The 22,766-nt window shown below is 44.5% G+C and overlaps 1 protein-coding gene across 3 annotated transcripts in view; it reads left to right on the top strand.

The window, feature by feature from the left end:
* Window positions 1-21,997, top strand: part of Vkorc1l1 (vitamin K epoxide reductase complex subunit 1L1) — a 49,420-nt gene extending 27,423 nt beyond the window's left edge. The window contains exons 2-3 of one of the 3 annotated variants that reach the window (XM_087579076.1): window positions 13,623-13,732; window positions 17,453-21,997. In XM_087579076.1, the coding sequence (XP_087435202.1) occupies window positions 13,623-13,732; window positions 17,453-17,679 (337 nt within the window). In that variant the 3' untranslated portion in view covers window positions 17,680-21,997. 3 annotated transcript variants of the gene reach the window in all.
* Window positions 21,998-22,766: the final 769 nt, after the last annotated feature.

The following is a 22,766-nucleotide window of genomic DNA, read 5'->3' as shown; positions in this document are numbered from 1 at the left end:
GCAAACAGGTGAAGTACATGGCTCAGGGAGTGAAGGTACCTGAGGACCTAAGTTCACTTCCTGGGACTCACATGGTCAAGGTAGAGAACAGACTCCTGCAAATTGTTCTCTGACATCCACATATGTGCCTCTCCCTATAAATAAGTAGTCAAGAGGAAAGAAAAACCAGAAAACTAGCTGGCCTTGTCCTGCAATGCCAGCACTTGGAAGGGTAGGAGAGGAAGCGCTTAGGCACTGTGCTGAGCAACCGTGAGTTCCCGCTGGGCCAGAGCCACCACGCCCAGAAAACTAGCTCAGTGCTGTAGTGTGCAACCTAGGCGATGCAGTGCCCTTAGTCCTCTCCTCAGCACTAAAAGAAAGAGAAAAAGGAGTTAGACAGTTGTAGTAGATAGCACTTTGTATGTGCTGGCTTACATTGGCCAGAGATCTCTGAGAGAAGGGAGGCAAGCTTAAGCTCTCTGGTTGTTCCAGTTCACATACAAGTTTGCAGGCTGCAGAATGAATTAAATGACCCCAAATAAAATTTGGTGCTCTTAACTTGGATGGGAAGCTAGACATAAAAGTTGGGTAGAGGGCTGGAGAGATGGCTCAGCGGTTCAGAGCACTGACTGCTCTTCCAGAGTCCTGAGTTCAAATCCCAGCAACCACACGGTGGCTCACAACCATCTGTAATGGGATCTGATGCCCTCTTCTGGTGTGTCTGAACACAGCTACAGTGCACTTATATATAATAAATAAATAAGTCTTTAAAAAAAAAAGAGCACTTATTCTTGCAAAAAACACAGGTTAGGGGCTGGAGAGATGGCTCAGAGGTTAAGAGCACTGACTGCTCTTCCAGAGGTCTTGAGTTCAAATCCCAGCAATCACACGGTGGCTCACAATCATCCGTAAAGGGACCCAATGCCCTCTTCTGATGTGTCTGACAGCTACAGTGTACTCATATACATAAAATAAATAATTAAAAAAAAGTTGGGTAGAGTAGGGGAGGAGGAGAAAATTTAGAGGTAGATCACCTAGGGGAAAAAGGTATAGAGAACTCTAGACAGTCCAAGGGCCTTAGTTTGGGTGATCACTGATCTGCATTTGTTTGAGAGGGAGCAGCTTCAGCACCGGGAAAGCCCTAGGCAGAGCGATCCAGGATCTCACACAGTGCTGGCCATAGACTGTTCCTGCTAGCCAGAGTGTTTGCAGGCCATCAAAGGGTATGTATGGCCCTGGGATGAGGCCAACTCAACCCTAATTAAAGGCTGGGCTGCACCCACCCTCTCAGTACACAAGCAGTTTTGAAGGCTGATCCCAAAAAACTTAAAACACTGTGTGCTAAAACAAAAACCTAGCACTCAAAAGAGAAAACAGTGTTTTAACATTCAAAATTACCAAGCACAGAAAGAACCAGGAAAATGTGCTTCAAATGAGGAGAAAAATCAGTCTCAGAGATGACGCGTTGGAATTAAGACTTGGAAACAATGGTTTGTTTGTTTGTTTGTTTGAGAAGGTAGATGAAATGGTTAAGACACGGAGATAAGAATTTATATTTTATTCAAATAAAACATTGAGAGGTGGAAAAGAGCACGGGTAAGGGAGGCGCCGCTAAACCAGTGAATTGACAGTGTAACAATTTAAGCAAAAATGAGATGTTAGAAAACTGGAAATAGTAATAAACTGTCAGGCACTATAGCAAGGGCAACAGTTTAAGACAATAACAGTCTAACATACGCATCTGGAGCCCCCAAAAGAATTAGGAATTGTAAGTGAGATCAAGGAAATTGCAGAGGAACAGATTCCAGGAAGCTCAACAGAAAGGTGACCACACCAAGATGCAGCCAGGGCCTTGTGCCAAGCAAGAACTTTACTGCCTAGCTTTTGTTTCTTTAGATTGTATCTGCTCTGTACTTTCTGTCGCTGTTTTAAACTTGTCAAAACATGCTTTTCAGGTGGGATGTTTTTTAAAAGAAGAAGTTCCACTTTGTGTTTCTTAAACTGGCCTTGAATTTGCTCCCACCCCAGCCTCCCAAATGCCTAGGTCTACAGATATCACCAAGCCCAGGTTGAACAGACTTTCATCTCTCTAAAGTCTTCCTAGATCTCTCGCTTACTCTCTCACTTTATGATGATCTACAGATAGGAAAATGTCCCCAAAACATTAATTTCTAGTTTTTAAGATGTATTTAACATGTTTTATGAGTATGAATGTTGTTCCTGTGAATATATGTGAATACCTGGTACCAGCAAAGTCCAGAAGAGGGTTTCAGATGCCCTCAAGGTGGAATTATCGGCAGTTGTAAGGCACCTGACACAGGTGCTGGGAATCAAACCTGGATCCTCTGCTAGGGCAGTGCACACTCTTCACCGCCGTCTTTCCAGCCCCCACAGCCTGTATTTTTCTGTTAAGCAAGAAGGAAATTTATTTATTTATTTTTACTTTGTGTGTGTGTGTGTGTGTGTGTGTGTGTGTGTGTGTGTGTGTGTGTGTGTGTGTGTGTGTGTTTTGAAACAAAGTTTCTCTATGTAGATCTGGAACTCTCTCTGTAGACCAAGCTGGCCTCAAACTCATAAAAATCTTATCTGCCTCTGCCTCTTAAGTGCTGAAATTAAAGAGGCATCACCACCACCTGGCTTAGAAGGGATTTTATGCAGAGTGGGAATTTGGGATTTTGTTTCGGTGTAATAGGGGATTTTTCATCTATGAGTAAAATGAATCACACCTGGGTTGAGTGGCGTACACTTGTAAACCCAATCATAGGAAGGCTGAAGCCAGAGGATTGCTGTGAGAGTTTAAGGCCTATTTCTGCTGAGTTTGAGGCTAGCCTAGACTAGCAAGGCCCTACATAAACCCCTTGCCTGAGACAAAGATTACAAAGCAGTGCGTAAGCTAAGGCAGAGGACTTGGTACAAGGACATTCTCATTTATACCAACCCTCCCAACACCTCCTGTAGTGCTAAGTAGACTTCCTATGTAGGTGTAACATTCAACTAGTGGTACGTTTACTCACAGTGGATTCTTTGAAGGTGAGTGGGAGTGACAGGGAAGTGTTCCACCCTCTGCCTCAGTCTAGGCATAGAGTGTCAGAGGTCTCGCTGAAAAGTCATCCTTCAAAAAGCTTTTGATTTCTTCCCTCATACCTGAACTTACTCATAGTGGCAGTGTTCTGACATCCTCTTCCTGGTAGCTAGCTTGGAGAAGCCTGCAAAGCTGCAATCTCATCCCAGCAGAAGCCTCTGTAGGCCGACCGACCGTCCTCTGTTTAGTTACTTGGAACATGACAAACACTACTACTGTGTTCTCTCGAAGAAAAAGAATATTTTCACTGCTGCTTGATGAGCTAATCATCCTCAGATCTTTGAGCCGGATGATTAATTGTTTGAATTAAAATGTACTTAAACTTTAGGGAGTCTAGGCTTAACAGAACATTCTGGTATTTCCAAAGATGATCTGTTACTTGTTTCTTTCTTTTTTTTTTCGGAGCTGGGGACCAAACCCAGGGCCTTGCGCTTGCTAGGCAAGCGCTCTACCACTGAGCTAAATCCCCAACCCTCTGTTACTTGTTAGTAGTCTGACATAGCTAAGTTTTGTTTTGGGGAGGATTGGGAAGGAGGCTCAGTTTGTAAAATGCTTGCCACAGAAATGGCTGGTGAGACCTGTCTCTAATCCCAGCACTGGGAAGGCAGGGACTGGGGGATCCCTTGGACTTGCCAGTCTAGCCAGTCAGGGAGCTCCAGCATCAGTTAAAGATTCTGTTTCAAAAAAATCTAGAGGGGTGATTGAGGAAGATGCCTGACGTCAGCCTCTGCCATCACAGGTACATAGCACATACACATAAAGGTTTCCAGCTTTTCAGATAAGTGTTCTATTACTCAATTCTTCAGCAATCTTTATGGCCACAATGCTAGATTAAATAGGAACCACTGTGTCCTGGTTCTGCTTTTATTACTTAACTGGGGGAACAGGGAAACTGTGTGATTGTTAATTTGCTGGTTTGTGAAGACCATACTATTATTCTACGTGTAAATATTGACATGGTTAGAAATATGCTCCTGTAAATGTCACATTTCTAATTTTTCAATATTAAAATTTCAAATTACTTGATGTGTTAACATAATCTCAAGTGATAAAGATTTATTCAGAATTTTACCCATACTTAATCTGCTGACCATCTAAAGACTCATGTAGCTTCTTATGGCTAGTTTCCCAAACTGTGGTGAAGTCTGTAAAATTTCCAGTCTGGGACAGTTAAGAGCAGAGGACTCAGGACCAGTTCCCAGCACTCAGAGGGCACCTCACAATCATCTGTGACTATAGCTCTTGGGAATGCAGCACCCCCTCTTCCAATCCTCTCTGGCACCAGACAACACTTGTGGGTGCACAGACATACATATAGGCAAACACTCGTAAAATAAATCTAATACAAATTTTAATTTCCAATCCAGTGGCTGGGTGGGGGATGGGGATGGCTCAGGTGGTATAGTGATTGCCAGGCAAACATGAGTACTTGAATTCAACCCCAGTACCCACATAAAAAGGCTGCTGCTGTATGGTGAGCTTTTGTCAGCTCAGTGCTGGAAAGGCAGAGACCATCAAATTCCTGGGACTCCCTGACTAACCAGCCTAACACAGTCAGAAAGTGTTGGGTTCCAGTCAGAGACTGTCTGAAAAATAAAAGGTGACAAGGTGACAAGTGTCTGAAGAGCATAGCCTGAGGTTGACCTCTGACCCTCCCCACACAAGCACGTGTGCATGTGCATATGTACTGCACCCATGTGAACATGTACCATACACACACACAAATACTAATTCCTAATCCATTATGGACGGATATGTTTATAAAATGTATCACTGAAACAATGAAAAGCAGGCATGCAAAATACAGGCTCAAGTAGTTTAATCTACTGACAGGTCTCAATGGTTAATACATAGAGCAAGATGAAGAGTTATAAAACCGGACATAGAGTCACACGCATAGTTATTTTGCAGGGGTAACAATGAGAACTATAGAAGAGCAGTACTTGATATTAACAAATACTGTTTCATCAACAGTTAAAAGGTTTCTTCAATTTTTTACGTTTTGCTTTTGAAACTGTGATATAATCCATCATTTCCCCTTCCCTGTCCTCTCTCTCCATGCAGTCCTCCTTGCAGTAGTTAAAGCTTGCATCTGACAACCAAGACTGTCTCTGGTTGATTATCCAAGTACATTACCACTCTTGGATGACCACTGAACTTGGCAGTGCATTAATTTAATAATCCTCATAAGTCCCAAACCACTCTTAGCAAGTTCTGTTATAGGGCTGGGAAAGAGACCTTAACAGTTGAATTCTATGCAGACTACTTAATCTGAATTTTATACAGAATAAAGTAATATCATAACCTCTAATGCAGCCTCATCTTTGAACAGTTCCTAGAGTTTATGGTGTAATTAAAATAACTTTAGATGAAAGGATTAGATCTAGTCCTTACTTCAAATAAATAGGTCTAATTTGACCGGAAAAGTGAAGTTTGAATTTATAAGGTGGTGATAATCTGTGAGAAGCATTTTTCAGAGCTTTTTTTCCTTTCCCTTGAAGTTTCTAGCTTTTGTTTTAGCTATTTATCAGCACCACACTCTTACCAACTGAGCTAACCAGCTTCCGGTTTTAGCTATTTAAAAACTCTTTTTCTTACATGTTAATTTTATATGGAGGTCAGGAGGCACCATGTGCCATAGCATTCCTGTGGAGGTCAGAAGACAACCTTCTGGACTCAGTCCCTTTCCACCATGTGTGTCGGGAATCAAACTCAAGTCATCTGCATTGGTGGCAGGCACTTTTACTTGTATTCTTCAGGGTTCTCTGGAGGATTTTCGGATTCAGTGGGATTACAGTGTATCAATGTATATTACACAGTAATCAGTGGGATTCAATGTATACAATGTATATTACACAGTACATATGTATATACTAAAGAATTTAAATGAGCTTGTGTTAAAACAGTAACAGTCCAATCACACTGTTAGAGGCTGAGAACCTTTAGTTGCTGCTCAGGCTTTTTAAAATTGTGTTGTTTTTTGAGACCAAATGTCTACATAGCCTTGGCTGTTTTGGAACTCGTTGTTCTAGGTTGACCTCCAATGCAGAGAGATCCAACTGCCTCCGCAGGAACTACAGCTGCCTCCTGAGTGCTGCCCTAAGGGGGTGGACCACCAACCACATCAGGCTTGTTCATTTTTGAGGTTTTGTGAGTGACTCGGCACCCAGAGCAGATCTACAGTCTCTGGTAGTCTCTCACTGGTCAACTCAGTGGTGCTTGGTTCACAAGGCTGTGAGGCCTGAGCACTTAGAGCTTGGTGCGGAAAATCGGGAAGGTTCCTGGAGAGCCACTGTCCATGAGGGAAGCCTAGAAATACTGGTTCTGATATCAGTGAGGGAATCAGTAGCAGCAACAGGGCAGATCTGCTCTTTGGTAAAAAAGAAGGCCAATCGAGCAAAAGGTGAACAGTCTCCTTCAGCCACAGGCAGCCTTTCTGTCTGCTGCTGTGGGGATGCTCTCAGGTGAGGGATGCTTCTAGGAAGTTGGCATTAAAACCAGCCAGAATACTTGCAGGACCACCTTGAAAGTCCCTTGTTTTCACTCTTTAAACTTGTCTGCCACTGACAGGAAAGTCTTAAGATCTCTGGGAGGACTGATGATAGGAGACAAACTAGAACCAACTTTTTGTTTGTTTGAGACACTGTCTCAATGTTTAGCACCTGGGACTCAATTTGTAGATTGGACTGGCCTGGAACTCACAAATTTGACTGCCTTTGCCACCTAGTATTGGGAGCACTTAAAAAAAAAAAGTTATAAAAATAAGCTCAAGCAAAAACAGACCCAAAATACTCAAAACAATTATTTTAAAGAATATTAGATAAAGATAGCTAGGAATAAAATTCAGAAATTGTGTTCTGTCCCCAGACCTTCTGTTAGAAATTGGGCAGGGGCCGGCGCATCCAGAGATTGATCAGGGGTTGAGAGCACTGAATACTCTTCTGGAGAATGACCTCAGTTCTTTTTTTTTTTTTTTTTTGGAGCTGGGGACCGAACCCAGGGTCTTGCGCTTCCTAGGCAAGCGCTCTACCACTGAGCCAAATCCCCAACCCCATGACCTCAGTTCTTTTTCCAGTGCCACATGGTCACTGACAACATCTGTACCTCTAGTTCCAGGGAATATGAGGCCCTCTTCTGGCCTTCAAGGGCACTGCCTGCACGGAGTGCACAAACCAAAACACCCGTCAGTACACACATGAAATAAAACTAATGGCGTCTGAGACAGATTAAAAAGGAATGAAGGGTGCTCACCACTGCGCCTGACTGTGAGTAACTTTAACCATTCAGCCTCAGCGCCAGCCTTGGCTGTTCTTCTGACACAGTCCTCTTTGAGACAGGGTCTCTGTTGGCCTGAACTGAGTGAGCAGGGAGGCTTAGGGTAGCCAGCAAACCCCAGGGACCCTGTGGCTCACTAGTCCTGGGATTACAGGTATGCATCACTACCCTTGGCTTTTGCTTGAGTGCTGGTGAACCAAACCCAGGCAGGTCCTCATGTTTGTATAGCAAGCACTTTTACCAGCTGAGCTACCTCACCACCACCACCACCACCACCACACACACACACACACACACACACACACACACACCAGTTTGGTTGCCTGTGTTGTTAAGTCTTTCACCTTCACTCTGGGCACTGAGGCTGAGCTTTTGGGAGGATCACGCTTTGTCTTCGTCTGCTAGGACGCTCCTTCCAGCCTCTTGCGGGTCACTGCTGCTGGTGCAACGTGCTAGTGTTTGTCCATGTGTAAAATGTATCTCTCTAGTTGAGTTAGTGTCAAATTATAAATTAAACAGCATAACAGCATGTGGCTGTAATCCCACCTCTCAGGATTTGGAGGCAAGGAGGATTGCCGTTAGTTTTAGGTCAGCAGTACAACAAGTTCCAGACCAGGGCTACATAGCAAAACTCAAAGGCAGAGAAGAAAAATGTGTGCAAATGCTAAAAACCATAAATAAGTCTGCCAGGTGTGGTGATGCACTCCTTTAATAGCAGCACTCAGGAGGCAGAGGCAGGCAGCACTCTGGTTTGAAGCCCTCCTAGTCTGTATAATGAGTTCCTGACCATCAGGGGTTGCATAATGAGACTCAGTCTCAAAAATAATAAACACTACATGGCGAGGTCTTTCCTCCCTGTTTCCTCTGTCACCTTTATCTTTTCTCTCTGGAGAATTCCCACAGGGACATGGCCGGGTGAACAAAGTGCTTGCCATGCAAGCTTGAACTGAGTTCAGACCCTCAGCACCCATACAAAATGTTGGAGGTTGGGGAAGTCATGACAGGTAGATTCTTGGGGCTCAGCAAACTCAGGGTTCAATGGTGGGGCATGGTGGTAGACACCTTTAATCCCAGGAGTCTGCCTCTAGCCTTTAGAGGAAATTACTGTTGGGCTTTCTCCCTCTAGCACTATAGTTTTGTTTTCTATGAAGATGATAAAAAGAATAAAGTCTTATATACAGCATGGGACTCTTTAGACCCTGTGCTCTGCCTCACTTCCAGAGTGCTGGGGTTACAGGGCAGCATTTTCATGCCCAGCTGGCCGGCTGCCGGCAGAGGGAAGCATTAAAGGCAGGTATGGGACCTTGTCCATAGTCCTAGGACTTGAGTGACGGGGGCAAGTCATTACCCCTAGTTCGACACTGTCCTGAGTGAGTTGGTGCTCGCTGCGTTACAGGGCAAGGCTTTCTCTTTCCATTAATTAGTAATCTCCTTAAAAGTTTAATGTAAGGATATATAGATGTAGGTGTTTTGGCAATGTTCCTTTAGCAAGTGAAGTATTCATACAAATGTTCCTTTAGTAGTTAAGACATAATTCCAGCATTAAACTCCATGGAAACAGTTGCAGATAAAAGACAGCGCTGTCCAAGACAGTTTTCTGGTGGTTATGGCTAATTCAGGAGTGAAACTCAGCCAGGCATGGTGGCTCATACCTGTAATCCCCGTTCTTGGGAGGCTGAGGCAGGGAGGTTGTCAAGTTTAAGGACAGCCTGGGGAACATAGCTTAGCTCTAGGCCAGTATAGACTACAAAATGAGAGACCATGTATTAAAACTTAAAAAGTTAAAGCCCATAAGAAATGAGCGGCTGGAATGACTTTGAGTTGCGTTCACAGAACGTTTCTCAGCTAGGTCGTGTGTGTGTGTGTGTGTGTGTGTGTGTGTGTGTGTGTGTGTGTGTGTGTCTGTGGGTGTGTGGGTGTGTGTGTATGTATGTGTACAGGACAGTGCTCATGAAGGCAGGGGATCACTGTTGAATGACTTCCTCAACTTTCCTTTTTTTGTCATTTTATTATTTATGTGTTTGTGTATATGCACGACAGAATTATTTGGCAGTCAAGGGACAACTTGTAGTATCAGTTCTTTCCATCCACCATGTTTGTGGGTCCCAGGGATAGAACTCAGGCTTAGGTTGTCAATCTTCGCAGCAAGCGCCTTTAACCACTGACCCATCTCCATAGCTTCACCTTCTCTCACTGTCTGGGGACACTGTAAGGGATTTGGCTAGGTCGTCTAGGCAACCAGCTGCAGGCGTGTGTCTGCCAGGGCCTCTCCCCTCCACTCCTGGCTGGGATCATAGGTGCCACCACACCTAGCATTTTACATAGATTCTTGGGCTTGAACTCAGATCCCTTGCCTACATGGCAACCACTTTACCCTTTGAGCTTTTCCCTATCCTCTCGGGCAGGTTTGAGGAAATATATCCATGTGCATTTAACTTTCAGGGCCAATTAAAGGGAAGGCCACCTAAATAAATCTAGAGTCTCTTGAGGAAACTCAGCCTTCTAATGTCGCTTGGGTGTTGTTTTACTGAAGTGCACATGAGAACATCCGAAGGCAAAGGTTTGACAACTGAAACAGGAACAGCCGTGGTCCACGTCAACAGAAGCATAAGCCACCAAAGTCCTATGCCACGTGTCCACCCTTGCCAACTGTGACGCTGAGTCATATGTCAGCTATTGACTGATAGCCATTAATTTATCCAAGGTTATTGTTGCTGTAGACGTCTCCTGGCGGTAAACTACCGCCCAGATCCTACCATCAAACTTACCTCTAGCTTACACTGCAAGTTTATACGTGCTTATCTGCTGTCTCTCTGTAGCTGTGAAAGGCGTGTAAACCTGTGTCCAAAGCGGAGTTTCATAGTCTCCTTCCGCTAGGAAACCCAGCTTCTCTGCCTAGCTGCTCAAGTCAAAGTCCTCAGTGTCGTGTTGCACCATTTCTTTGTGTCATACCGCATGTCCCGTCTGCGAGCAGGCTGTGGGAGGGAGCTGCACCTTCCGATAGCCTGGATCTCCTCAGCTCACTGCTGATAATCCTTCAGTGGTGTTAAACTGGCCCTCTTCCCACTGCTCTCCCCTCCCGCTCTATTGTCAATGTTGAAGCTGGAAGGCCTTTCAGAATCAAACTTTAAATTCTTTCACTCACTTATTTACCTATTTTTTTTTTTTTCCGGAGCTGAGGACCGAACCCAGGGCCTTGCGCTTGCTAGGCAAGTGCTCTACCACTGAGCTAAATCTCCAGCCCTACCTATTTTTTTTTGAAACAGGGCTCACTATGTATGTAGTTCTGGCTGTCCTCAGACTTGGCCAGGTAGACTAGGCTAACCTCAAACCCAGAGACCCATCTGCCTCTGCTTCCCGAGTGCTAGGATCAGAGGTATGCACCACTACTCCGTGATTGTTTTTATTTAGTATTTTTATTTTTATACATTTTATATATTTTTATGTGTGTGGGTATTTTGCCTACGGATGTGTATGTTTGTGAACCATATGCTATGCATGTCTGGTGTTTGAGAAGACCAGACGAGAGAGTCATGTCAGATGCCCTTGACATTGGAGCTACAGACAGTTGTGAGCTGCTGTGTGACCACTGGGATGCAGACCCAGGTCCTTGGAAGAGCAGCCAGTATGCCTAACGGCTGAGCCAGTTCTCCAGCCCCCACCTTATTTTTATTTTAAGTTTTGTGCATGAGGGGGGTGCTGGGTGGGAAGGAGGGCTTGTTGGTTCAGTGTCCAAGGAGGCCAGGGAGTGTCAGCCACCTGACCATGAGTGCTGGAGACTGAACACAGTTCATACTCTTTACTGCTGGATCATCTGTCAGCCCTCTAGAATGCTTCTGGGTTGTTTTTTAGACACAGATCCTCTGTGTAGCGCAGGCTGGCCTCAACTGCTCATTACTCCTTCTCAGCTTGACAAGTCCTAGGATTATAGAGGTGTACAAGGAGACCTATTTAAAAATGATCTTTAATACACAGTGGCATAAAGCCAGGCATGCTGGCACATACCTTTAGTCTCAGCACTAAGGAGGCAGAGGCCAAGGCCGAGGCCGGGGCAGGCAAATCTATGAGTTTAAGGCCATTATTAGTTTACATAATGATTCTTGGTCAGGCAAGGTTATACAGTGAGATCTTTTTTAAAACAAACAAAAACTTTTTGATTTTTTTTTCCCTTCTCTTTCATGTTCCATCCATACCGGTTCCTTGACTATTTTTCAGACAAGATTGGTGTGTTGTTTACCTATGGGTGTGTGTATGTTAATGGCATATGTGTGTGAGTCAGAGGACAAATTTTGGGGGTTAGTTCTCTCCACCAAAGTAAGTCCTGAGAATTGAAGTCAGGCTGTCAGGCTTGGTAACAAAAGGCCTTTACCCTCTGAGCTATCTTACTGGCCCTAATTTTTTAAAATTTATTAATAACATATATAGATAGGCATACGTGATATGCGCAGGGATGGTTGTGGAGGTCCATGCCTTCAAGGCACACATGTGGAAGTCAAAGGACAAGGTTATAGAGTCGGCTATGTGGGCTCTGGGGGTTGAACTCAGGTAATTACATGTATGTAATTACCCACATATGCAGTAAACATTGATGTGCAAGCTTAGACTCATTCTGATGAATATCTAGGAGTGAGTGCTACAGCTCAATGGGAGATCTAGTTCTACTTGATTGTTTTTGTTGGTGTTTCGACACAGGGTTTCCTTTTTTAACCCAGGCTGTCCTAGGATTCACTGTGTAGCTCAGGTTAGCCTCAAACTCATGATACTCCTTTTGCTTCAGCCTCCAGAGTGCTGGAATTACAGATATGCACCCCAGCCTTTTGTTGAATGCAGTCTTAGCCTCACTGCCAGCCCACTGAAGCAAAATCTGCATTTTGACAAGTCCTCACTAGGTGACCTCACTTTACCAAGTGCTGACCAGGAATACCCCACCCCCGTTCTTCTGTCTATCTGAGTAGGCTTGTCCAATCCTGAAGGTAATGTACTTGGCAATTTTTTTTCTTTTGGCCAGAACTAGAATGTAAGCCCTGTGAGGGCTGCCTGTCAGGGGCTGCTCCTCAGGTGAACCGCTCCACTGCTCACCGAGTATTGGTGGGCGAGAGATCCGTGCTTGGATCCGAGGTTGGAATGGAACTTACTTTGTGTGTTTGAAATGTGTAAGTCAGTGTGATAAAAATCCTCTGTAGCTCTCAGTTCCAAGGTTGGGATGGGTTATTGTTTCAGTGTGACTGGGGAGGGGTTTCGTTCTGTTGCTTGGATATGGGTTCCTTTAAAGCAGCATGATTCGGTCATTCGTTCCTATTCTCAGAAGTTCCTTTTTGTACTTAGGAAGCACTGTCATTCTGGGTTAAAGCTGAAGTGCCGTGAGGTTTTATCCAGTTACGCTTGGTGTGTCTGTATTACCTTATTAAATTGTATTTTAATAATTATTTAAAGTAAGATTTTAGAGGGTCATAGAGGTGGGAAAGGTATTAAAGGGGTGACAGAATGAAATTTATAAATGAATAAAATTGTCAGAGAACAAATTCAATAAAACTTACTTTAAAAGATTCCGAAAATGTGAAGTCACATACAAATTTTGAAGTTAAACGTTGAATGAAATGTATAATGGAATGTGAAATACCGGTTTTTTACTTTGGAAACAGGATTCTAAAAGAGACCTATGGTTTCTGATACTTCCCTGCATTCAGAAGTCAGGGTGTCTCCTCATGCAGACCCCGCTGAAATGTCCAGCAAGCAGCTTCTCAGAGGCCTGTCTGGTTTGAACACAGCTATGGAATGGGCCACATGAGTAGTTTTCAGCTGCCGCACTTGGAAGTGGCTGCAGGCTTTGTTGATGGTCACAGCCTAGGGTGGGAAATGGAGTGGAGGCCAGGGGCCCTGCTAAGCACTGTAATGCAAGAACAGCCCTACAGCTGAGAGCTGTCTAGTTGGAAAGGTCTAAGGGTGACCTGAATTGAGAGAGAGACTTTACCCTTGCAAATGCTAATACTGTCAGTAAAGAAATTGTGTCCCTACCTTAGGAAAAGAGAAGGTGGCCCTGGAGAGTCTTAGGTGGAAAAACAGAGCTTTTAGGAATATTTGTATGAAACCATCAATTCAATTCAGATACAGAAGAGAAACTTAACATTTGGCCTTCCCCTTGGGCAAATCAGTCATGGAACAAAAGATATTTAAGTGTTTTGTCAACGTAGTTAATTGTGGAATTGGATAACATTCTCAAATAATTTTACATTTAAAAAATTAGGGAATCTCAAATATAGGGTTACTGGTTTTCCTTATTTTACAGATGGGGTCGAGGATTTGGTCTTTTGGGTTCCATTTTTGGAAAAGATGGTGTATTAAACCAGCCAAACAGTGTCTTTGGACTTATATTTTATATACTACAGTTATTACTTGGTAAGTATTGATACGGAGATACAGAAATAAGCTTGTTATACCATTCAGTGCTTGTGTCTTTGCCCTAGTGTGTCTTCACAGTAAAAAGCACGAGCTAACAATAGAGAAAGAACCACAAGGCCCAGCATAGTTGTGTATTGTGACGTGTGAGTCACTGCTTTTTATCATGTGGTGACCTTGGTATCAGTGGACAGTTAGTCATGGCTAGTAGCATGTCATGATGTCCAGAAGCCCAGCCCCACTCATGGGAGCCATGACTCTAGTCTTCCCCGTGAGCTCGTCCTATAAAGTTGTGCTGACTCAGCCATCTTAGTGTCCCGTCTTAGGACAGCAGTCCAGTGAGCTGCTCTAATTCACATGTCCTGTGGGTCTCTGCTTCTCCCCTGGGTGCTGGAATCAGGCCCAGAACAGGACAGCTAAGCTGCATCCTTGGCCCTGCCTTTTGCTAAACGAAAAAGAAAATAACGACAACTCGTGTGGCCTCTTATTCTCACTGTTACTGCCCTGAGTGTCTGTGGGCGTCTCAGGGTCACAGTTTACTAAGCAATGCCATGGGGATCCATTCTCTTTAAAGCGCCTTCCCATCCTTGAATTATTTCCTGGAAACAAATTTCCAGACACGAGGTTAATGAGTCAAAAAAAAAAAAAAAAAAAGACCAGTTTGTTTTTTGTTTTTTTGTTTTTTGTTTTTTGTTTTTTTGTTTTTTGTTTTTTGTTTTTTTTAAGGATTTTAACAGTTATTGCCAAATTGTTCCCCTCTTCAATTGTCTGGTCTCCATCTAATGCCCATTTAGAAGTGTTTTTGTTTTTTGTTGTTGTTTTGTGTCAGATTTTCTAGGTGTCGCGTATCCGTAGCCATCGTTTGAATGTTGTACTTTGATGTTCTCTTACTGCCCAGTAAGCGTGTGTGATAAGCCTTGAAACATTAGTTTGTGGCGGGCCTTGTGCTTCCGTTTGCGCTTCACAGTTCGGCTGTTAATAAATTATCCTATTGCTTGTCAGCTTTCCTGTGCAGCCATTGGTTAACCTAAGGCTGGAGTTGCCTTGCTGCCGCCATTCATACTTGGAGTATGAGTTTTTCTGAGAAGTATTAGCAAGGTTGCCCAATTCTAAGTGTATGCATTTACCCTGCAGCCAGAGGACAGTGTAGACCGATACTCAAGACAGTGCAGTTTAACACAGCACGCTCCTCCTGGGCTCAGCCGGAAGCAATGGGAGCTAGCAGGTATCTCCATCTTAGAGAGGTGTGTGTGGCCATTAAGGAAGTGAGTGTGAAGAGAGTAAGGTTCTGTAACAAGCAAAACAGGGTTTAAAACTGTAGGGTAATCATGCTTGTTTGTGCAGGCGAAAGCAGAGTGAGGGGTTCCATGGCGGGAGGGGAGAAGTTCATGTTCAACTTGTTGATTCTGTGTTATTTCCACAGTACAAACTCATCGAGAGTGCTCATTTTCCCTTAGTAGGAAAGAAAGGGCTTAGAGCAAAAGTCATCCAGGTTCATGTGGGAGACCAAGGTGAGGAGGGCCTGCCTTTGTAATACTGATGTGCTGGCTCCATTCCACGTGCGAGCCCCATCCCAGGCATTATTTCCACTCACATTTGCTGACTGTAGTTTCCACGTGCCTCCCTAATGTCAGCTCCTCTGAGTCATCTAACACATCCAGAGCTTGCCACCCCACTCCCTTGTAGACTGTGCAACGGTCATCATTGGAAAGTTAGCTTTTTCAAGAAACAGGCTGCTGTGTGGTGAAGGGAATCCCACCCCAGATCCACTCCGTCTCATCTCCTTTGCCCCCGCCCAGCCCCCGCCCTGCCCCTGCCCTGGCCCTTGCCCAGCCCCTGCCCCTGCCCTGCCCCTGCCCTGGCCCTGCCCAGCCCCTGCCCAGCCCTTGCCCAGCCCCCGCCCTGCCCCTGCCCTGGCCCTTGCCCAGCCCCTGCCCCTGCCCCTGCCCTGCCCCTGCCCTGGCCCTGCCCTGGCCCTGGCCCTGCCCCTGCCCCAGTAATGGTTCTGGAGTTAGTTTTTAAATAGCTAAGAAAATGGAAACACGTGGTCTTAATTTTCTTTTCTCTCAAAACAGAAAAAGCAAATGCCGTGTTCCCTGTCCTTCCTACAGCTTATTTTTTTTCCTTTCCCCCTTTTTATTCTTTTTATTTATTTTTTTTTTTGACTGATCTACCTTAATGGCATTTTTATATGGAACGGATACATTAAATGGTTTTTTGTTTTTGTTTTTGTTTTTGTGGTTGATGTTTTCACAGCTATAAGATACTCTATTGTTACAATCATGGCACATTATAAAGTCCACAGATTTTCTACAGATCATGAGTCCCTCAGACCCTGCAATGAGTACAGTCGCAGCCCTTGCAGGGCTTTCAGAGTCAAGCTTCATCTCATAGCAGACCTAAGAGGTACTTGGAGCTGTCTGCTTTTTAACCTGGAGCAGAGAAAAACACAGTAAAGAGTTCACACGTCATTGTGTGTATGCAGTGTTTGTTCATTTGCTTGCTGTGCAGGGAGTTGAACCCCACAGCCTTGTGCATCTAGGTTGTGCAAGAGCTCCACTCCTGAGCTATACCTCTAGCCCACAAGTGTCGTTTTTCAAAATATTTATGGACATGTCTGCAGCTCGGCCGGAATCATTTCTTGCCTTGGCTGGCTGTCCTTAGATCCCCAGATGTTCTCCTGCCATAGTCTCCTGAGGACTGGATCACGGAGCGGATCGCCACGCCTGCCTCTTGCGGCATCTAAAGTTAACTTTCTTTGATCAAGTCAAGGTGTCGGCACTAATTACTCAGGCTTAGGTTTTGAACGCAAATGATTTAACACAGGTGAGTGGAGTACTGTCTAGGCTTTTCTGGCCCATCAGGAATTAGATCGATAGGTCAGGAGTTTAATATGCTCTTGGCCTTCTCTGGCCTTGAAAATCAATGTGTATAGCATTTGAGTCGTTGGTTCTAGGGAGTTACAGGACAGTGCGTGTGAGGGAGTCAAGACTCCAGACACGTTTGTCTTGAGACTTGGCTTTTACTACCTGACTCCTTTTTTTTCTCCTCGAGACAGGGTCTTACTATGTATGCAGGCAGACCTCCAGTCTGAGCCTTCTGCCTCAGCCCCCAGAGTGCTGGGATTATGGACATAGGCCACCATACCCTCTCCAGCTCCCTTTTTGCCTGATGTGTTTTGATGCAGATGTGGCTTACTGGCCTGGTTCACTTTCCCTTCTCCACCAGTTAGTCATTCTAAAGTGTCAGCAGGTTCTCCCTTTTCGGCACAGTGTAAGAAAGGGCACCATCACCTGCTCTGGCTTTTTGGTAAATTTGATCTAAACATGAAAAGCAGCGTCTCCCCAGGTAGGGAACCTGTAGGGAAATGACAGGAGCGGACCTTACCCAGCCCGTGGCTTGGATGGAGAGCTGCTGCCCTCGTTCCTGTGCTCCAGCATCTTGGCTCGGTACGGTCGAGAGCTTGCATAGTTCATGTGCACGGTTTCTTGTGCAGTAAGAACAAATCAGAGCCCCGGCAGCTATGACACTATCCTGTCAGTAAAATTCAGCCTGTTTAGCATTAAGACAGATGGGCAGTTTTTGCACTCTGCTTTCTTTCACAGTCAAGAAGGTAAGGTCAGTATTCTTACATTGCTTCTAGCCACAGCCTGTCACTTGTCAGTGGAGAAGCCTCTGTCCAGGCCCGGCTCTGACCTAGTCATTGTCTCTCTCTTGCAGGCATGACAGCCAGCGCAGTTGCAGCTCTGGTCCTCATGACCTCCTCCATCGTGTCCGTGGTGGGGTCTTTGTACCTGGCCTACATTCTGTACTTTGTGCTGAAGGAGTTTTGCATCATCTGCGTCACCACATATGTGCTGAACTTCCTTCTCCTCATCATCAACTACAAACGACTGGTTTACTTGAATGAGGCCTGGAAGCGACAACTGCAGCCTAAGGAAGACTGACGGCCAGGGCTCTCCACCCAACTGTCTCCAACACTTCTTTCATTAAGTTTATTTTGCAAGGTTTTTTTTTTTTTTTTTAATTCACAACAGACACTTTCCCTGAGAATCTTAAACTGATTTTTTTTAAAATATTGTAAATTAGAAGGGGCCCTAGCTATTTCCTGTGTCAGTCTTCATTTTAAATCTGGATACAAAAAAAGGATACGCCGAACCAATCAAAGACAAGCTTTACCTTTACCTTGAAGATGTTTCTGAGATAATAAAATGTAGCCCTAGCCCCCGGTCCTTAACCGTAAAGTAAGCAGCCATTGCTAGTAATTCTTTAATGTGTATAAATTCAATTTCAGGTATAACAAAATGTGATCATGAACATGAAAATATTTTAGAATAGATACTGTATTAAATATTGCCATGTTTACAATATGTAATATGTTTTTAGCCGATGGATTTAAACCTGTAGATTCAATTAGAGTCCATTCGTGTGATATTTGTAAATAAAGGTAGAAACATTGGATCCACCCCTGCAGAACTTACTGTACAGTTTAGTTGAAGAGTAGCGAGGGACTGTCAGCTCACCGGGACTGATAAACAGTGGAGGGAGTAGACGCAGACAGAACGTCTTGGGAGACGTGCTGACAGCCCTGGCGCAGTGTTGACAGCGGAAACAGGAGGGTGGTGGGTTCCCTTCCATCTCCTACTCTGAGAGGAAGAGACTAAGTCTGAACATCCAAGTCAAGCTTGACTAGTCAGAACTGGATGGATCGGACCTTACGGGATGTCACGTGACTAGACCTTTTAATTCCAAGGATCTCAGGACACTGACCGTGGGAAGTGGATGTAGTCTTTGGAGAAAAACTGAAACCACTATGGCATTTCTGGGCAAAGCCTCTTATACAGTAGCTGACCTCACAGAGGTGTGTTCCCTCGGTTCCGGTGCCAGTGAGCTCAGCAGTATTAGACTGAAGCTGGCACAACCAAGTGCTCCGAGGTCAGTCCAGAGTGTTTCCCCTTGTCCTTTCTTCTTGCACTAAGGATTGTCAGTAAGCGTTTCAGAATCACATACTGAATTTGTAAACCTTAGGGCTGTCGTGAGGAACCGTTTGCTGACTCAGAAGAAACACAACATGTAGAAAGATCTGGAAGAGAAATGTGGAAACTTTGTCCCATTCTGGTAGCCACACAGAAGCAGTGAGAAGAAACCCAGAGGTGATCTGAATAAACCCTGGTGGCATAGCGACTGTGTTTCTCTGGTTAGCATCTTAAAGGAGATGTTAAAAGTGCCTTCTGTCTTAAATCTCAAACCAAATCATTCTGTGTGTTGAACTGGGGCAGAAGTATCCCTCCTTTCCTTCCTTACCGCGAAGCAGAGAACTTGCATTCTACCAGAAGGGTCTGTGCGGCCATTGTATTCCTCGGGTTGAAAAGTGGCAGTGTTTTTGTTTATAATTTGGTTAATATGTTCAAAAATAGGAAACTAGACAGCAAATTCTGAGACCGCAGTTGTGGGGCGGTTTAAGACCTTCCATCGTCACTGATGTACCATAGGATTTCTGGCCGGGACAGCTGTAAAATAGGAATTGTAAAGCCCTCTTACTTAGGAGGTTCCAACCAGTGTCTTAACAGACAGCTCAATTCCGATTTCATCAAAGGTGTTTCCCCATGAATGTGAACATTTCCGTGACTATCTTAATCTTACTGTGTATGCATTGTCGTCTGAAGTAGTTAAAGGACGTCTAGAAAGTACTGAATGGGATTTATGGTAAACCAAGTCCTCTTTGGAGAACTGTACAGTGAGGTCATCTCATAGCCCTGTGTCCAGGTCTCCCAAGGCAGTGGAATGGCTAATAGCTGACTTCTGCTGCTTACATATCAAGGCTCTGCTAGACATGTCCCTTGGGTCCCAACTCCAAATGACCTGTTCTGTCTTTCGTCACTCAGCAGAGTGGCTTTAGAGCTTGTCTTGACATTACAGACATCTCCAACCCTTACTCAAAATGTGCGAGGGTTCCATCCACCGGACCCTTCGAGGCTTCCCTTTGCTTTCCTAACTCTTGGGAGTACCGCCATCATTGTTTGTTTGTTTGTTTGTTTGTTTGTTACATTCCTGTGACTTAATAGAATGAATACCCCTTTCTCACTGAGAGTTAACAGGTGCTGTTGCAAAAACAGCATTTGCCGACCAGTGTGCTCTTGCTTGCCTGTGGTCCCATCACTTGGGATTTAGATGCAGGAGGATCAGGAATTCAAGGTCATCCTTGACTACATAGCAAAATAGAGACCAGCATTAGCTTCAGGAGACCCTATCTTTTTGATTTTTTTTTTTTTTTTTGCTAAAATATATGTTCTCTGTAAGTGAGCCTGTTGTGTTTTATTTGGTAGTTTTGCCCTGAGGGAATTCAGGCTTCTCTTTGTACCTTCTATTAAACTTAGTGGAGTGGGGGAGAAAACACTGTGTTATAAAACTGCTAATACTGTTCTGACCGTTTCAGACTGAGTATTTAAACACTGAAGAAGCAGGGTTTGGCCGGACCTGGTGACACACACTTGGCTGGCGGCCCAGCACTTGGGGAGCAGAGGCAGGAGGATCTCTGAGTTCTAGGCTGCCCTGGCCTAGATAGCTCCAGGACAGCCAGGGTTATATAGTGAAACCCTGGCTCAAAAAGCTACCCACAGACTAATAATAAACACTGCTAGTTGGCTTACAGGAAATACGGAGAGGCAGACTAGGGGGGAAATGACTCCTACAGTAATTCTGTGCTTCATGGGTTTGAAGTGATCCTAACAAAGGAAGCCTCTCACTTCGTAGCAGCAATATTTGAGGGAGTAAGAGAAGTTCTGGCTGGGTATGCTCCAGGGCCTGTGCTTGGCTTGTGGGATTTCCCTTGGTCCTTTCCCACAGCTAGTTTCTGTCAGGGAGGGTAAACTTCTGGTACACTCAGGTTTAACTGGTTGCACTAGCTGTGTGCCAAGTATTATTTCTGTTCCATTTATCCTCTCCAGCTCTTCTCTTGTGGTTTTTGTTTTGTTTTGTTTTTAAAGAGACACATGATCTTTCTCTGTAGTTTAGGCTATCCTAGAACATACTACATAGCCCAGGCTGGCTTCAAACTTGACATTCCTCCTGCCTTAGCCTCCCAAGTGCTAGGATGAGTGGTTCAAATTCATTATATATAAGGAATGGTGAAAAGCATTGACTTTTTTTCATGTAAAGAGACAAGTTTGAGGGGCCAGGGAGGTGACTTAGCAGTTAGGAGCACTTGTCATTCTTGCAGAGGACCCAGGTTTGGCTCCAACCACCCACATGTCTGCTTAACAACCTTTATTTGCACCTCCAGTTCCTGGGGATCTGACACCCTCTCCTGGCCCCTGAGGGCACTGCGTGACTATGGTGTGTAGACATACATGCAGGCAAAACACCCATGTACGTAGGAAAGTATTTTGTTTGGTACAAAACGTCCTTGTACCTGTGAGGTAAGATATAGGACAATAAAATTAATATTGTTGCTTTTTTCTTTTATTTATAATTATATTCAAAAGACTAAAAGTACAGCCAGGCATGGTAGCACATGCCTGTAATCCCAGCACTTGGGGAGTAGAGGCAGGAAGACCAGAAGTTCAAGAGCAGTCTGGGCTATTTTGAGACCTTGTCTCTAGAAAAGACAAAGCTCAAACCACAGAGACTGCTCAGCAGTTCCTTGGTAGGCCCCAGCTGGTACCACAGTTGATTCTGATGGGTACTGGGAGGTGTGGTGGGTGGCCTGACCTTCAAAGTCAGAAGAATGTCCGTGAAGTTCCCCACTGTCATATCCAGGAACCTGTCTGCGGCTGTGAACCTCACCCACTCCTGTTTCCTCCCAGTGCACATCCGTCAGTGTTCCTGCCCCTCTCCACCTTCTAGCATTTTCTGCAGTACATTCATGAATCCTAATTTTGTAAGAACCCTGAGTCAAAAGAGCAGAGTAGGATTCCAGGCAATATGACCAAACATCCCCTCCCCCTTCTAAACTAACTGGCCCAGGAAAGGCGAAGTGTTACGAGGCTGTATTGAGCATGGCCTAGATCGTAGGTGTGTATGACCTGTGAAGTATGTACCATCTAAAATATTACTCCTGCTTTGAAAGCTCCTGAGTAAACATTCGTGTAAAAAGGAGTTCACTGGGAAGATTCCCTCTTTAATATAGATAGAAATATTCTTTATCAGAGGTTTAGGATACCATTTTGCTAACTGGTAAATAAAAACAGATGTAAATATGTAAGAATGTTTATTTGTTGCACATAACTTTTTTGGTATAAAATAAATGTAGACATTACCTGTGGATATTGTGCTGCCATCGTTCTTACTTCAGTGTGGAGTCTTCAAAACAATGAATCCGGATGAGACAAAGTCTAGCGTCAGAGAGGACTTGAGCATCTATGACGCTGAAACCCCATCCCTACAGGGACTGATTTAGAGCCTTTTCTCTGACATCTTTACTCAGATTTCTTAGGGTCTATGTTCTTGGATTCCTGTGGGTTTATTACACATGTGATTGTCAAGAATGTGTGACAGGGCTGGATACTGTGGTGGCTTAGACCTTTAATCACAGCAGAGACACACTTGTGTGAATTCGAGGCCAGCCTGATCTACATAATGAGTTTGTAGGACAGCCAGCCAGAGTTACTTGGTGAGACCCTGTCTCAAAAAAAAAAAAAAAAATCAATGCAAGAGTAGAGAGAGGATTTGGGAGTTAGAGCACTTGCCAAGGACCCAGGTTCAGTTCCCAGCACCCACATGGTGTCTCATAACCACATGTAAGTATAGCTCCAGGAGTAAAACAGAAGCCATGATAGGGCTGAGGTCACAGCTCAGTAGAAGAGCACTTGTTTAGCAGGCTAAGTTTAATTCCTATCAGGAAAAGGGGGAAAGGTTGTGTGTGTGTGAGCCAGCTAGGTATTGGTGACACATGCCTGTCATCCCAGTACCTAGGAGACAGAAGTCAGAGGATCAGGAGTTGGAGGCCATCTGCAGCTACATACTGAATTGGAGGCCAGCCTAGGCTGTGTCACACCCTGTCTTAAAAAACTGAACAGAGCATGGCTTAGCAGTT

The sequence above is a fragment of the Rattus norvegicus genome, chromosome 12 (assembly GCF_021556685.1).
Source record: "Rattus norvegicus strain SHRSP/BbbUtx chromosome 12, alternate assembly SHRSP_T2T, whole genome shotgun sequence".
Classification (NCBI taxonomy): Eukaryota; Metazoa; Chordata; class Mammalia; order Rodentia; family Muridae; genus Rattus; species Rattus norvegicus.
This window is presented reverse-complemented; position numbering and strand designations above follow the sequence as displayed.